The sequence below is a fragment of the Sapajus apella genome, unplaced genomic scaffold (genome assembly GCF_009761245.1).
Source record: "Sapajus apella isolate SASKATOON/1434 unplaced genomic scaffold, GSC_monkey_1.0 scaffold27, whole genome shotgun sequence".
Taxonomy (NCBI): Eukaryota; Metazoa; Chordata; class Mammalia; order Primates; family Cebidae; genus Sapajus; species Sapajus apella.
This window is the reverse complement of record NW_022436967.1, coordinates 23,397,896-23,416,187: the sequence shown is the minus strand read 5'-3', so window position 1 is coordinate 23,416,187 and position 18,292 is coordinate 23,397,896. Positions and strand designations below refer to the sequence as shown.

Here is an 18,292-nt window from a genome sequence, read left to right as displayed (position 1 = left end):
TGCCATGTGACTCAGTTACATTCTCTAGTGGTAACAAAAGGGCATGTGGTAGACACATGCAGTTATGGCATAGTTTTCATTTGTTAATATATTCAACTTACTGAGCCAATACTCCAAGCCTAGGGATACATATAATATAGGTGAAGAAGACAGTCACTAAACAGATAGCATCGGCCGGGAGTGGTGGCTCACTCCTGTAATCCCAGCACTTTGGGAGGCCGAGGTCGGCACACCACGAGGTCAAGAGATCGAGACCTTCCTGGTCAACATGGTGAAACCCCGTCTCTACTAAAAACACAAAAAATTAGCCCGGCGTGGTGGCACACGCCTCTGGTCACAGCTACTCGGAGGAGGCTGAAGTGGAAGAATTGCTTGAACCCAGGAGGCGGAGGTTGCAGTGAGCCGAGATTGCGCCACTGCACACCAGCCTGGTGACAGAGCAAGACTCTTCTCAAAAAAAAAAAAAAAAAAAAAAAAAACCAACCAACCAAACAAAAAAAAACCAGATACCATCATGAGCTGTATTATACATATGACTCTATTCGTGTAAATAGCAGTGACATCTGACCCAAACCCATGAGCAGGCTCAGGGGATGAGAAAGAGAAAGCAGAGATGAAATCTGATAGATAGTGAGGTTAAAGTGAGCATAGTAGAGATATTAATAGAAAAAGTACTGTATGCATAAGAAGCTGTACATACCAAGGCCTTCTGATACAGAATAAGCCCCGACATGTCAACTGGAACTCCAGATGACCATTATTTAACATTTACATAAATACTCCATAGCATATCTGTATACACTTTACGGCACAAAAGAAAATTCTAAGGCAGAAGCACTTGCTTTTCTCAAATGCAAAAATAGGAAAGTATCAACATGTCTTAGAAAACAGTTTATATTTTTATTTTCACTTTTTCTAGTTCTGAGGAATAACCAGCAAGACATAAAATAGGAATAAACAAAGTGAAATTAGATAAAGTGATGCAAAATAGTCTTCCTCATTAACTGTACTTAAAAAAAAATTAAGAAAAAGAAGCAAGGTATATTGAAATAATTCAGGTGTTATAAAATTTGTAATATAGATAAGAAAATCTAGAATTTTGAACTCTTCAGTGATGTGAAACCTCACAAACAAACCAAGAAGAACAAAGCAAAAAAGCACACATTTCCAAATTTAATTTTGTAGACTAACCAACTTCTACTTTTCCACCAATCCATTAGTAATATGAACACTGATACAAGGAGCTTTTTCTTTTCCTCTTTCTTATTATGAATTCACTGACAATGCTTGCAAACTGTTCCTAAATGTGAAGAGCATTATGCACCTAGTACTTACATATTGCATGCCCCAAAATAGAGAAAAAAAGTCTTTATTTACTGACTAACATCCACATAAACAGGAGGTTATGTTTTTTGCTGTTGAAAGTTTATTTATGCTAAAGAGCTATTTTACTACCTTTCATTCCAAGCTTTGGGAAAACTAAAGTAGCCAGTTACATTGGATGGAAAAGACTGCCCTAATAAAATATTGCAGCTTTCACTTATTTTTCTATGGAAACAAAATTGAAAAAAAAAAAAAAAGCCAATGCAATCTTATAGATTTTTTCATGTTCTGGAAATACACAGCAATGCAAATTGTATTCCATCAGGGCCTGTAGCAACTATTGCATTAGAAAGATGGATGTCTACACAATAATAGAAATTCCTCTCTTATTTCATGAGAAGACAGAGTTCAAGTATAGGAGGCAAAAATATTTTGGTCATTTTTTATGGCACACTTTACATTCTGAACTACTAATCTTTAAATAAATTCTATTTTTGAAAATTGAAACAAAACTACTACTAAAACAGCAGGAAAAAATACAAAATTTGCCCACACTCTTTACAGCCTTATGCTAACTTTGATACTGATTTTCAGTGTGAATAGAAAGAATAATATCGTAAGTAGGGAGGCCATGGATCTTAGCTGACTCCAGATTTTACAAAATCCCTGCTGTGAGTGTGAATCCCTTACAGAAGTGGTGATTCATGTCCTTTTGTAAAGGTTAGTCCTGCAAATCTTTAAGGAAAGAAAAAAAAAAAGAACATAAAGGAAAAAAAGAGGTGACTGTAGGTCTTTCAGTGAGTGGAAATAGAATTTTGCACAATCTATATACTCCACAGGGGTCCATTTCTCTCACAGTTGGTGTCTGTTCTCCCCGGCTCTAAGCCCCAGAGCTCCCAATAACATTAATTGCTTCAAAGTCCCTGTCTAGAGAAGTAGATTTCACTACAGTGGAAAAGTTAGAAGTTAATTTTGATAAAAATAAATACCCCTGAGTTCGGGAGAGGGGCTAGGGGATGAAGAGAAGTTGATTAATGGGTACAAACATACAGTTTGATAGGAGAAATAAGACCCAGTGCTTGACAAATCAGTAGGGTAACTATAGTTTACATAATCTATTACATATTTCATAATAGCTCAAAGAGAATAATTCAAATGTTGCTAACATAAAGAAAAGATAATGTTTAAGATAATGGATATCCCAATTACATTGATTTGATCTTTGCAAATTATACAGAATGCATTAAATTATCATATGCACCACCAAAATTTGTATATCTATTACGCATCAATAAAAAAGAAAAACATAAATCCTCCTGGAACACATAAAGAAAATCTCCTAGATCTCCAAGTTAGAAATATCAATATATTATTTTATGAAGATGTATATTTCAATGGAACATATAATTGCTTTGTTCTCCATGGAATATTATCTCATTGTCATAATTTTCTTTAAATCACAGTGTTTATAGGAAATCAAAGCCCAAAATCATCAAAGAATGCTTGGATACCTTGATATCAGTAATCAGTTCTTTATAGTCTGCTACATACTTGGGATATTGCTTGCATTTTATTTTGTTGGTCTGCACATAAAATAATTTCCTGTAAATTACCTTGCATATGCAATTCTGTATTATTTCAGCATTAAACAGAACTCCTCAAAGTTCATTTCAGTTTATTTCATGTTGATGTTATCCTGTGTCTCACAGCTGCCTTTTCTCTAATCTCTCTGAAGAGCCAGCACTAATCCATAATGTACTGTACCTGCTATTAGATTGCATGAACTCAGAGATTGATATACACAGAGAAGGAAAGCTCATTAACCAGGCTAGGTGTATGAAAGTTCAGCAGACAGCACACGGAGAAGTTTATCACTGCAGTTCCATTATACTCTACTGTCAATTTCAAGTACACCAGTCTTTCAGGCACATATTTTTTATTCACCTGAATTTTCAAGTGGCCAATAGAACAGGTGAGGGTTAGTGAGTCTAGGCATTGCTCTGAACTTTGGAAGGCATAGTAATGTTTCTGAGTCCTACAATGCTATTTTAGAGCATTCTAGAAACCGAGTCACTTCAAACATGTCTGTCAAGAAAGCAGAAAATTCTATTTTTATGTTGCTCTTCATGTAGCACAAAATTAAAATGAGTTATAAAAAATTAAGTCCTATAGGACATATTAATTTCAAGCTTTTATACTTATTGTGGAAACAATCTGATAAGACTCCAGACTGTTTGGACTGTTTTCAGTTGCTGTATATTTTATGGGATAGTGTCTCAACTTGAGTGATGGTGGACTACCTGGTGTAAGCTTTTTCACCTCATACATGATTAAATTATATATCTTCCTGTCTGAACAAAGATTATTTGAAAATACAGGAAGGATTTGGCACCAGGGAAATACATTTTAGTATTTGACAAGTGTGGAACAGTGCAGGAAAATATCAATATGTGATGAAGACATGGCAAGAATCTAAGAAAAATAAGAGGGAGTTATCTGAATGTTAAATAGACAGATGTCAAAGTATGCTTTTGAAATCCCATTCAAATGGCCCTCATGTCATTTAATTTTCAATTGTTAGACTCATTTGGGCAAAGCAAGTTGGTATCCAGGGAAATCAAGAAACCCCATTCCTTGCAATTGGCTGAATCAAAAGATCTAATACATATTAGTAACAGGAGTTCATATGTGAATCAATATGTAAAACTCATATTTTCTGTTCTATGGTAGATTATAAAATAATTACATATTTTGAAATGTGTCAAACTATGAAAACGGGATATATCTCTGAATGCCATTGAGAGTCAACATAAAAAATAAACAGTTAAAAATGCAGAAAAAAAATATCAGAGACTTTTGAACACAGAATAGATACAGTTGTGTTGTAGAGAGGGCCAACACAAAATAATGTGAATCCTCAAACTGGAATCTGAAGAAGGAAAGAAACAATACTGGTTTTGCTGTGGCATTTGCCTTTTTGACTGCAGAGCAAATTTGCAGATGTTATAAAGCAGAAAAACAAGTTGTGAAACTTTTCAAGGTTATTTAATCCAGTCTCCTTCCTTTAGGCAGATGAATCCCCAAGGCTATAAGAAAGAACTACAGAATTGTTGATTCTATTTTAAAGTACTCTAAGGGGGAGAGTCCAGGATATTTCTTCATACACTTTTCCCAGCTTTTATTAAACTAACAGGATACCTACATACATATGAATTCAGTAACTACAAATCAAAATTCAAAATGATGCTGCAAATCTGGAAATTATATTTCAGTATACAAGTAATGAATAGGTTTTTTTTTCTCTACTTCCCTCAATATATCTACCATTAGATATCTTCCCACTTTAACTTACCCTTTAATTATTAAATATGTTGACAAATTATCCTTTTCCCATTTCCTCTGACTTTACAATTATAGGTTAGATCCAAATTTATAATGCTTGTAATATTTAAAATTAACTTGATTTGTGTGTGTGTGTGTGTTTTACAATAAAAGAGATGTACTCACCATTTAATTGTATAAGAATATAGAAATAACAGATTCTTAGCATAAGATGAGATATTAGAAGCTCAATAATAGATTTCACATTTCTACAAAATTTCTGTTTGACAGTTTCAACTATAGGAAACTTAATATGTCATGATTACAGCCCACACAATTTTCTGACAGACTTAATTTATCCTTATGTGATATTTATCCTCACATAATGGTTAGATTATATTGTTATTTTATTTGAAAATGATTAGGGGCTTTTCATTACTTCCTTTTAAATTTCACCTTGTTAGATATGCTTTTTTTATTCTAATATGTGGAGCAAAACTAGATATTAATATCATAATCTGGTATATTTACTTTCGCTGTCAGCTTTGTGTCATGCTGGTATGTCCTTATTCATCCACTTATGAGCATACTAAAACAACAATACTAAGTACAGAAAACTATCAATCATTTTTAAATCCACAGAGAAAACTACCATCCATGAGAGACGACATACATTGTCTACAGCATTTCCATAATATTAAAGCATAGATGATTAATGGAAAAGGAAATACAGTATAGATTGGCTTTTATGTTTTAGTATTTATGCTAACACTATTGATTACCTCTTCTACTTATAAGTTCCTACAAACATCACTTTTACACATTGGGTGTCAGCTGGGAAAGAAAGTAGAGAAAATGATGGTCTCTGGATGATTTCATGGATGTTTAATACTTCCCACTAAAAATACATTTCCCCTGGGAAATTTGACTGATATCTAGAATAATGTATTCCTGATTTTTTCCTTTAAAAATAGCTCTGTTAAATAGAAACATTCTTCAGAGTCAGCATATTACTTCATATTGATAATTTTAATCTTCAAATTAATTAACTTATAGTTCTTTGCTCATCATGGTTTGGGTGAAAGATATGAAAATACTCTCTACTCTGACAAAGAATTAAGTGATTATTGGAGGAAAAGAATGGAACAGAGAAGGCTGGATTATCTTTTCTGTTTTTGGTGACTTCTTTCCCCATACCATTTTTGCAGGCTCCCTCCTTGCCAGCCTTGTTGGAACCTTAAACTTGAAGCAGTAACTCATCATCAAGAAGCCCCAGTATTTACTTTTCCAACATTAGTGAGGTAAATACCAATCATAGCCCATCACCTCGCGATTCATGAGAAGACATACAGAAACAAGTCAAGGGTGAGTTATCTTTTCTTTCATTCACTTCTTCTTTCTGTGTTCCCCATTTTCCTTCACTCACTCCAAGTCTGCCTCCTGCAGTTTCTCATCTGGTGTGATGGTTAAACTTATGTGTCAACCTAACTGGACTATGGAATGCCCAGATAATTTTGTCAGACCTTATTCTGGGTGTGCCCATAAGGTGTTTTTGGATGAGAGTAGTATTTTAATTAGTCCAGTGCACATCTGCTGTGTTGAGTAAAGCAGATTGTCCTTTGTAATGTGGGTAGACGTAGTCATTCAAGCTATTGAAGACCCAAATAAAACAAAAAAGATAAGTAAAAGGAATTGCCTTTTCCTTTACTGCTTTCATTTTGGGACACTGGTTTTTCTTCTCTGCCTTTGGACTATAACTGCAGTCTTGGTTTTCATCGGGTCTTGAGGCTGCTGGTATTTGGACTGAAACTGTGCCATCGGTTTTCCTGAGTTTCCCAGCTTCGTGACTGCATGTCAGATCTTGGGTCTTGACAACCTTCATAAGTCCATGAGCCAATTCTTTATAATCTCTCTTTCACTGTCTGTATGTCTCTATGTATGTATGTATGTATGTATGTATGTATGTATGTATCTGTCTATCCATCTATCTATCTATCTATCTATCTATCTATCTATCTATCTAACTATCTATCTATCTATCTGTCTATGTGTTTAAATGCTATTGGGTCCGTTTCTCTGGAGAACCCAGTCTCAGACATCTGATAACGTCTGCTATGAAGGCTTGGAACTAAGCTCCATTTGGCCAGGGCACTACCAGACGCTACCTCTAGCCTGTCTCCCTTGAGATCTAAGGAATATCTACTCAGGTTGCTTGAGGCTATATGTAGTCCTTGTTTTGAGCAACATTGCTCCTTAAACCCTCATCTTTATGGCATATTATTTGCTTGATCTATACTTCATATTCCCATATTATGATATGCTATCTTATCCATACTATTCACTCTCTAGACCCCCTTAACCCTCTATTCCTACTGTGTCTATCCTGGTCGCTAACATTTACCTATGTATCCTACATAGCAATCACCATCAATTTACAATGACAAAGTAAGTGCAGTTTGTGACTGGACAGAATAAGCCTCCTGAAACTCCCCTCTTTCACTATCCTACCTGCCTAAAATTAAAATAAAATCAATAAATCTGTGTAGCAATGATAAGCTTTTTAAAGTGAGGTTTATAAGACTTAGTATAGTTTGGTTAGTTCACAAGCAGTAAACATGGAAATACTAGAAGTCAAATAGTCTTTTATGTTATTTAAAGTCTTGAGATTTATTTCAAGTTTAAAGCTCTAAATTATGCTCTATGAAGGGTACTGTGTTCAAAATAGTTAAAAACAGATGCATAATCTTTGTCTTTATTAACAAAGAGACAAAATTCAAGTTATATACACCAGTAACAATCACACCTGGGCAAGAGGTTTAGGGGAGGCCATGATCAGTGTTCTGAAAATTATTGACTTACCCTAAGGAGATGACTAGGGCAGATATGTGTCAGGAATGTAGCCCTAGAATGAAAATGGTACAATGACTCTGCTGAAATTAAATTCGCAGTAAGGGAAGGAATGAAGAGAGAGGTTTCCACATTTGCTTTCATTAATATTTATATCTCAATTTTATAAAATTATTTTTAGAATATCCTTGATGCTTTTTAGAAACACACGCAAAAGGTGTAAATTTTGAAATATACACAAAAAATTGAAATACCTCAGATATAGGTTTGGTAGGAATACCTTTGAGGTACATTGAGGATTAATTCAACTAGTTTGTTATTCAGAAGTACAAGTAAGTTCTGAGAAAGGAAGATTCTTGCTAAAGACCATAGAGAATTCGAGCTCCTGTTCCAAGTGTGCTGCCATACTGCCCAACGACATTTTGTTTTGTTTTGTTTTTAATAGCCAGGCAGTTGGAGGGGAAGATAGTTTGATTACTCATAATCTGACAAAGCATTTTTGCCCTCAGTTCCCTATCTTCCAAACAAATTTAGAAGTTTCCATTTTCACACAATGTGAGTTTTATTTAATTTTTTAGGAATTTAAAATAGCATATATAAATTATTTAAAGTAATTTATTTTAAACACACTTAGAGTTTTACCACAGCCAACTTAGCTATAGCTATGTTCAAAGTATATCTTTTTCTTCAAGCATAAGACTTTCTTCCATGAAACAAAGAGGGCATAGCATAAGGTCCACTATTTCATATTTTCTAGATACACTGGGACGTAAATGAGGACATGCTTTCCTAAGACCTCAGAAATGGAATCATGACAGGAGAAGGAGAAGAAATTAGAAAGCTGAAATAATCACAACATTATATAATGTTGGAATTCCCACACTGCTATACCATTATACATCTATTTGTAACATTAAATAAAATTAAAACTATTAAAGATGAAAAGACACACACACAAAAAGGTCAAGTTCTCTATCTTTGATATCTGCCCCCCTCCCCCTCAAAATAGCAAGAATTTAAAAAATAAGCTTTAGGTTATCCAAGTATACAAAGATAACACAAAGCTATATAGCTTCAATTCAGCTTTACATTGTGGTCACTTTTAGAAACTGAAGTAAGTGTGCCTGCTGAAATCTCCAGCTAGAAGCAAACTTACCTTATGGACCTAATGGGATCCATTGATGACATGATGAATTTTAATTTTGGGCTAGAGTTTCACATATTAATATGTCATTACTAGAATTAAAAATAGAAGCCAAGCGAGATATTATATAACATTTAATCATTATATTAAACACATGCTTCTTAAAAAAATTCTGTTGTTCCTTGACTTCTATTAAGAGAAACAAATTATTTACAAATGCAGTCTAATTTCTTTGTAGTAGTGCTAGAATTTACCAACTAGTCTTGTAAAGGGTTTGTAAAGTAGATTGAAGAGGGAAATTTATAACACTAAATGCCTACATTAAGAAAAAAGAAAGATATCAAATAAAAAACTTAATTTTACATCTCAAGGAACTAGTCAAAGAAGAATAAAATAAGTCCAAGGTCAGCAGAAAAAAACAACAAATAAGGATTGCAGAAATAAATAAGATAGAGATTAGAAAAATAGAAAAAAAATCAATAAAACTAAAAGTGGGGTTTTTAAAAAGTAAAATAAAATTAGCATCCATTTAGCTAGACTAAGGAAAAAGGAGAGAAAACCCAAATAAAATAAGAAAGGGAAGATATTACAGCTACCACCACAGAAATGCAAAGGATGATAACAAACTATTATGAACAATGATATGCCTAACAGGCTGACCCCGAAGAAATAGATAAATTCCCAGAAACATACAACCTATCAAGATTGAATCATGAAGAAGTAGGAAATCCAAACAGCGCAATAATGAGTAAGGACAATGAATTGTAACTAAATCTCTTAGCAAGGAAAAGTTCAGGACTTAATGGTGCCGATGGTGTATTCTACAAAAAATTTAGAGAATTAATCAATCATTCTCAAACTCTTCCAAAAAATTTAAGAGGCGAGCACACTTCCCAATTCATTTTATGAGACTAGCATTACCCTGATATCAAAGCCAATTAAAGGCTCTATAAGAAAAGAAAATTACAAGGCAATATTTCTGACATAGAGACAAAAAATATCAATGAAATACTAACAAACCAAATTCAATAGAAAATCAAAACATTAATACACCATGATCAAGTGAGATATATCCCTAGGATACAAAAATGGTTCAACATACGCAAATATGTAAGTGTGATAAACCACATTAATAGGATGAATAAATGACAAAAATTATATGATCATCTCAATAGAAGCAGAAAAAGCATGTAACAAAATTCAACATCCAGTCATGATAAAACGCTCAACAAATTAGGTATGAAAATGCATGTCAACACATTAAGTGCCATATATTACAAACTCCCAGCTAATATCATATTTAGTGGTATGAAGTTGAAAGCTTTTCTCCTAAGATTAGGAGCATGAGAAGTATGTTCACCCTGTTTCTATTCAATGTAATACCAAAAGTTTAGCCAGATAAACTAGGCAAGAAAAAAAAAATCCAAATTGGAAAAGAAAAAAGTTAAATTGTTTCTGTTTGCAGATGACATGATCTTTTCTGGAGAAAACTCTAAATATTCCATGAAAAAAACACTGTTAGAACTAACAAATTCAGTAAAGCTGATGTATACAAAATCAACATACACAAATCAGTAGTGTTTCTACACACCGACAAGGTATCTGAAAAAGAAACTTAAAAAATGATCCCATTTACAATACCATTAAAAAAATACTTAGGAAATGTAACCAAGGAGGTTAAATACCTCTTTACTGAAAACTACAAAATATTGATTTAAGAATTTCAAGACACTAATAAACATTCCAAGTTCATGGATTAGAAGAGTTAATATTGTTCAAATATCCATATTACTCACAGTGATCTATTATTGCAATGAAATTTCTATCAAAATATTAATGACATTTTCCACAGAAATAAAAAGAAATCCAAAATTTCTATGGAACCACAAAAGACCCAGAATGGTTAAAGCAATCTTGATAAAGAAGAAGAAAGCTAGAGGCATCACACTATCTAACATTAAACTACACTATAAAGCTATGGTAATAAAAGCAGCAAGATGCTGACATAAAGAGTGACATCAAGACCATGGAGTCAAAGTAGATAGCCCAGAAAATAAATCTATGCACTTACAGTCAATTGATTTTTGCTAAAGGTTGCCAAAGGTTGCAAGAACACAGAATGAGGAAAGAACAGTGTCTTCAATAAACAGGTGTTGGGAAAAGTAAATATTCACATACAGAGAACAAAGTTAGGCTTTATCTCACACCATATTTAAAAATCAACTCAAAATGGACAAAAGACTTAAATCAAAGACCTGAAACTGAAAAACTACTAGAAGGAAGTATAGGAAAAAATTTGACGTTGGCCTGGGAATCAGTCTTTCTTCCCTCCCTCTCTCCCTCCCTCCCTCCCTTCCTTCCTTCCTTCCTTCCTTCCTTCCTTCCTTCCTTCTACATACACCCAAAAGCACAGACAACGGAAGCAAAATAGACAAATGGGATTACATCAAGCTAAAAAGCTTTTGCACAGTAAAGGACATAAATAACAGAGTGAAAAGACAACCTATGGAAAGGGAGAAAATGTTTAAAACCATATATCTGCAAAGGCTTAATGTATGAAAAAATGCTAACATCATTCATCATCAGGGAAATACAAATTAAAACCGTAATGAAGTATCACCTCACACCTGTTAAAATGGTTACTATCAAAAAGACAAAAGATAACAAAATTTGCGAGGATGTGGAGAAAGGGGACCATTTGAACATGTTGGTGGGAATACAAATTACTTCATCTATTATGGAAAACACTATAGAGAAACCTTTAAAGCTAGCATTTGATCCTACAATCCCTTTACTGGGTATATAGCCAAAGGAAATGAAATTAGTATGTTCAAGAGATATCTTCATCCTCATGTAAATTGCAGCATTATTCACAATAGCCAAATTTTGGAATCAACCTATGTGTCAATTGACAGATGAATTAATAAATAAAATGTGGCATATGCATGTATCTATTTATAAAATGAAATATTATTCATTCTTAAAAAAGAAGAAAATCTTGTCATTTGTGACAACATAGTTGAGCCAGGAAGACATATGCTAAGTGAATAAGTCAGGGATAGAAAGACAAATACTTCATAATCACACTTGTATGTGAGATTTTAAAAAGCTGAACTCATAGATCCAAAGAGTAGGATGCCAGTGGCTTGGGAAAAGTTTGTGGAAGGGAACAAACTTCCAGTTAGATGGGATGAATAAGTTAATAGTTAACAGTAACATATTGTATACTTAAAAATTGCTAAGAGAATAAGTATTTTAAACCTCCTCACTACAAAAAAAAAATGAGAGATGATAGTATATTAATTAGGTTGATTTAATTATTGCACAATGTCTACATATAACAAAACATCTTGGTGTACTGTAAAAATAAATAATTTCTCTTTGTCAATTATACCTTCATAAATCTGAGAAAGAACTAACTTGAAAAAAATAACAATGGAAAACATTGCAAGTCTTTTACTGCTAGAAATAAACTTTGCACCGGCCACATTATAAAGTAAAAACCTTGACTTTGTAATCAAATCTACTGTAAAATCAGTCCCCAAAGTAAAATTTTATCAAAAACGTATTTTAATATAGATTTAAATGCATAATCAGTAAAATAAGCTGTAAGTAAAGAAAATAAGTGTTTTTTTAGTTTAAAAGACAGGAAAATAAAACACATTTGAAAACACTGATCTTAGTGCAAGATGCATACATAGAATACATACTGGGTTTAGAAGTATTGTGAGAAAAAGTTCACCTCCTCTGATACTTTTATCCAGTTCTTGGGGTCCTCCTGGATATTCTTTGTAGAAAATAGTGTGAGTGAACAACCCACAAGTCTGTCGAGGGAGGACCTAGGTAAAACAGGGGAAAAATAGTACATGGCATGATTTATTCAAGAAATTCGCCTCTATTTCATAACTTCAGAATATGCAAACTATAGTTTCTTATTGGATTTTCTTGGTTGCTAAGGTCAAAATCTTACTGTAATCACAAGTTGATATTGGCGTAATTACGTAAACATTAAAGGAGTTTCCAAATCAAAGGCATACAGCATACAGGTTAAATAATTTTCACTTGGTTCTATAAATCTAACCCACCACCTGCATTATGTTAAATGATTAGGGAAAACACAAAGCTATCTAAGTCTTCATTTTATTCAAAGATGGAAATTCTCCAAGGTTACATCTCTCATGTCATTAGGCTATTACTCTCCTCGCTCTGAAATTAAGTCCTGCAGTGTATAGGTACTCAAGTTTTGGGATTCAAAACAATTGGTTTTCTTAACTCCTTCCACATTAGCTTTGTTTTCAGTATACTCTGAATTTAAATTTTGTCACACAGTAGTCAAGTTATTTAGTGATTACTTCTAACATATTTTGTGGGTTTTTTTCTTTTTTTTGTGAATCCGAATGTTTAATAAAGAAAGCAAATAATTAATTTTATACAAAATCATATTTTGAATAACAAACTATTGCTAATTTAAGGACAAATGCATCTAATAGCTGAGTTTTTATTTTCTTTTAATCTTTGTTTAATTATTGTAAGGGTTTATATTAAATTTAAGGTAAATAAATGCCTGTAATATTTGTTAAAAAGAATGATTTTATTTCAAAATACGTTGAATGCTCATTCAAAGCAAGGAATTAATGCTGTACAAGATCTAGTGGTGTTTTGGATACAGAGGGTAAAGCAAAGGTAAAGAGAATCTGAATATTTTCACTATGATTTGGAATTAGTAATTCTGTTCATACCTCCTAGATTTCTGTGGACATCAATATCACTATTTGCATTATCAACAAGTTCTCTTAATTCTGAGACTTCTTCAGATCTTTGGGTACAAATTTACAATAAAATAAAGCTTCATGACTAATAAATACTGTGTATCAGCTCTGGTTAGATACATGTGGGTGCATTTGTTTTAGCCACATATAGTGCTTAGATAGAAAAATAAATCATAGATAGATGATAGATGGATTCTAACAGCAATATGAATAATGAATTAGGAAGGTGTAAATATTTAAGTGAGTGAGAACAGTTTGTAAATAAGTGCTCTGAACTTGGCAACTAATAAAAACATAATCTAAGTCACTAGAAGTAGGAACACATATTTTAAAATAGGCTATTTTACCTCAAAGTGAGTAATATAATGTTGTTTGTTTTTTTCTATCCAGTGAATGATTCTAAATTGCCATCTAAAATCCAATTGGTTTTATTCTCCTTTATAGGATTTCTACATCCTATTATTTTTAAATTACTATACGGGAAAAAAAAAAACATATACCCCCCTTTTTGGGGTATGTAAGGAAAAAACCAAAAAAAAAAAAAAAAAAAGAAAAAAGAGGAAAAAGAGCAGTATTCTTAGATACTTTTGAATGTCTGAAAGCCAAAATAAACTGAGTGGATATATTTAACTCTCAGATGCTATTTGTTACATTCTGTCTGTTGATAGAAACTTGAGAGGCGTTTTCTTAATCCATGGAGCCGTACTCTCCCGTAAAACTGTCAGTAAAACCACCCAACCAAAGAGATACTGAGAAATTTCCTAGGAAATGTACAGAATCCTCAGGCAAAATTTTAATACTGAAACTACAGTGGATAATCTATACAAAACTCATTTCTATTAGTTTCAGCTTGTTTTAGACTTGCCAAAGCCACTCACAGCTTAGGAAAGGCCTAAAGCCAAAAGACGTGTTAATGTATAACCAGTCACCACTGAGGTATGTTGGGAATTTCTGACAATCATGTAAAAGAGGTTTGAGGTTGCATCCTTAGAGCAAAAGGCCCTCAGTCTTCATTCCTCATGTAAGGATTAACATTCTTTAATATGTATGGCCCTCTGTGCTCACCATGATGCTATTGTGAATGAAGCCCTTTCTGTACCGGGCAGGTTTCAGATGTGGATATTCTTCAGTGCTGGTAACTTGAATACCCCAGACCTTCTTCCAAGCTGCATACAACTGAATGTGAACCGGGTAGACCCCTGAGTGATGTGGGGCCACAGCATAGCCCATGTTGATTGGTATTCCATGTTCCTAAAAGAAAGCCAGAAAAAAATCATGATGGAATGTGGTCAATTAATTCAGTGAAAATCGTTTCCACCAACATCTATTTAGAATACATTGAATTCTATGCTAAATATGAGAATTAAAAATCCAGCAAGGCAGAGGTTTTATCTTTGAGAAGCTCATAATCTGATAGAACTCTGATGGCATAATGAATACAGTCATTACTTTGGGCAGGTGGTATGTGGTTGAGATTAATTTAGAATTTTGAATATATGAAGTTTTGGGAAAAGATATGAAGTGAACTTGGCCCTTCCTCAGATAAATGTGTGGAGGGGTATGGTGTCATTTGAAGAAGTGCCCAAATGTGGAGGATGAAAGGGCATAGAATGTGTGTGTGTGTGTGTGTGTGTGTGTGTGTGTGTGTGTGTTTATGTGTGTGTGTGTTGTTGAAGAAAATCAGAAAGGTAAGTATGAATGATGAAGTGATGAACTTTTATATTTAAACTGAGGGATTTAGAATTAATTCAATTTTTACAAGATAGATAAGGAAGCTTTCTGAACATGGAAGGTCAAGGTCTGCTCTGAGTTTTAAGAACAAGGACCTAGTGACAACGTGTTAAGATAAACTATAAGGGGAAGAAAATGAGTAAAGACTGCACATTAGGAAACGATATATTTGGTGCCAATTAGGTGAAGGTAAATAATTAAATAAAATTATTTACAGTGATATTCAAAGGCAGGGGACTAATACCATACAAGATCCAGTGATGTTTTAGATACCCAAGGTAAAGGAAAGGTAAAGGTTAAGATTTTCTCCTTGTTTTTAGACCATAGCAACTCAATTTATTTTTATAAAACTTACACTTTACTCTGATTCTTGAGTAAACTGTCAACTCTAAAAGAAAACTAGTATAAATTTAAACAAAATATTTTAAAAATGTCAAAGAATGAGATTATATTGCTAGGTACATAAAATAGATCTGCAGTTTTCTCATTTCTGCGTCTTTATATCCCTCCCTTTAAATGCTTATCTGCTTTATAAAGACTCCTTGTAGGATTGAGTCTCATCAATTGAGGTTATAAATGACAGTGCACAGCCATATATGAAAGCCGATTGAATCAATAAACAGATGACAAAAGTGTTGACTTGACAATTGCCATTTATATTTTTGATTACATGGTACACAGCAAAGGAAAAGAATTCAGTCTGGTATAATAAGCAAGTAGTGAATGGATCATGTATCTACAATGCCTTAGTCATACACTACACTCAGCTCAGAAGGTGGACCCTAAATTTTTCACAAGTCTCCATCATTCTTCCTTTCGTGTAATGACCCTCATTGTATAGTCAAAGTCACTTCTCTTTCTCCAAGACTATGAGTGTTTTCTAACATCTATTACAGCAAACAACTTTGTAGAAAGACTGAATTATGAAATCAATGCTGTAAAATGAGCTAGAGTCTTTTGCTAGACACTGGGGAAAATTTCATTTCTTGATCTGTGCAGAAGAAAAATACTTCTTTCTAGCACTTGTGTTCCTGATACAAGGCAAAGTTGGTAAAGCCCAGTAGTAAAAGTACTTGGAAACTCCCAGAGAGGACAGGCAACAGTTGTTACCCTGATATTACTAGGGGACATGCACTGGGACAGCCTTAGTTCTCTCTGGTTTGCTCCTTGCTCCCCAATCAGTGGTCACAAAGTGTTTTGAGGATAAGTGATTAGTAAACGCTATTGGCATTTGTACACTGTTGATTTTGTCACTTTTCACATAATGGGATAAGTCTTATGGTATCATGTCTTATTGTAGTGTTGATTCCATAGATCCTGTAAGAGACATTGTTCTAATAAATAATTAAAGCCATATTTGAGGATAAGTATTATTTCAGGATAATTTGAGTATAATTATTTGAGGATATTTGAGGATAATTATTGATTAGACATTGTTCTAATAAATAATTGAAGCCAATTTGAGGATTGTCCAGCATGCAAGACATTGCAAGCTTGTGGATGCATTGGGTGTGAGACAGAGACGTACTTCATGAGAAAAATCTGGAAACAAGGGTGTCCAAAGTCCTCTGTCTGGTAAATAGAATTTGTATGAATGTACCTAGAAAGGTGCTCCTGATTCACAGGAAAAGGGAATAAAATCCATTATCCTCTTTTTACTCTCTCAAAGGATTCATACTGAGGTTTCATAAGACTTGTCCCATAATGTGAAAATGACAAAATCAACAGTGTAGAAATCCTAATAGTCTTTACCAATCACTTTGTTAGTTCTCATTCTCTACCATTGTATAATATTTCACTCTAAATTTGGGGGCCTAGAAGGCTAGATAAATATGTGAGTATCTTAGAAACAAAACAATGAAAAATAAAATCAGCAAAAAGAATTGAAATATCAAACAACTATATCTCCTCAGTAAAAAAAAAAAAAAAGACATTTCACTTTTGACAGGTAGTAAAATGAATTGTAGAACTTTCATAAAAAAACAGAAGGTACAAAGCAATTGAATTGGCAAGTAGGAAGGAAGTGTCAGTAAAAAAAAATTTATTATATTTATTGATTTTTAGGGCCCAGTGTTATACTGTTTGTAAGGTCATCTTATCACACTGGCAACTGGAGCTCAATTAAAATAGTAAATCATACTACATAATTATGAGTTTATGCTTTTTCAATCTAAATGACAACACAAAGTGAGAAGTAATTCCCTGCAACTCTTTTTCTGTTATAATGGGGCTCACTGAACTAGAAGCTTTTATTCTTTACTGTTCAGGGCTTAAATTCTACTTCACAAAGACTTGGCCAACTGGAAAATCAACTAAGCATCATATTTACACAGGATCACAAAAATTACAAGATTTGAAAAGCCTTCCAACATAAATATAGGAAGCCCTTGAGACTCTTTAAAAATAGACATATAAATGGCACAAAACAAATTCAAATATAGCTTTATTTATTAGAACAACGTCTCTTATAGGATCTATGGAATCTACACTACAATAAGACATGTTACCACAAATAGAGGGGTTTGACTTGATCTAATGTTTCCAGTACATTAAATCCCAGTTGGCTGTGAAATGAGATATTATAATAATTTACAGACTCTATTAAAAATTACTATTTTACAAAAATTAGAATAAAATAAAATGCATTTAGCACTAAAGCTCTAACAGCAACTGAAATAATGTTATTTAATTTTCCTTTGATAATTCCTACTGAGTATATCTTCTTTTAATTGCTTAGTACCTGATATTGAAATGGAATAGCTCCCTTGGGTTATCTCGTTTAGTCAGCCCACAGCTCTCAACCCCTCACAGGATGGAAAGCATGCAGGTGAATGAGCAGGTGCAGGAACCAGGATGACTGTTCCTGGGTACCAGCTGGAGTAGAACTCTGTGCGGCTCTGTGGCAGCATCTAGGGCGGTATTGGCAACTCCCTGCATCCCAGAGGGTGCGTGTTACTGTGTACCTTTTAGCTTTGTTGTCCAAGGATGGTTTAATTAACAGCTCAGTGGAAGGTCAGGGTGACAGTCTTTTGCACCTGCCCTTTTGACACCCTAGTTCTTGTCCAGTGTCCAGGAAGAATCAGGTTGCATGAAGAAATTGAAGCGTGGTGAATCTGGAGGATTTTACCGAGTTTGTCCCTTGCCGAAGAAGCACTTC

The 18,292-nt window shown here is 33.6% G+C and overlaps 1 protein-coding gene across 2 annotated transcripts in view; it reads right to left on the bottom strand.

The window, feature by feature from the left end:
- Positions 1-18,292, bottom strand: part of LOC116560909 (bifunctional heparan sulfate N-deacetylase/N-sulfotransferase 4) — a 285,389-nt gene that overhangs the window by 94,515 nt on the left and 172,582 nt on the right. For both annotated transcript variants that reach the window (XM_032292470.1, XM_032292471.1), the window contains exons 5-6: positions 14,470-14,655; positions 12,346-12,474 (exon numbers count right to left, since the gene is read on the bottom strand). In XM_032292470.1, the coding sequence (XP_032148361.1) occupies positions 12,346-12,474; positions 14,470-14,655 (315 nt within the window). The remainder of the gene's footprint in view (positions 1-12,345; positions 12,475-14,469; positions 14,656-18,292) is intronic.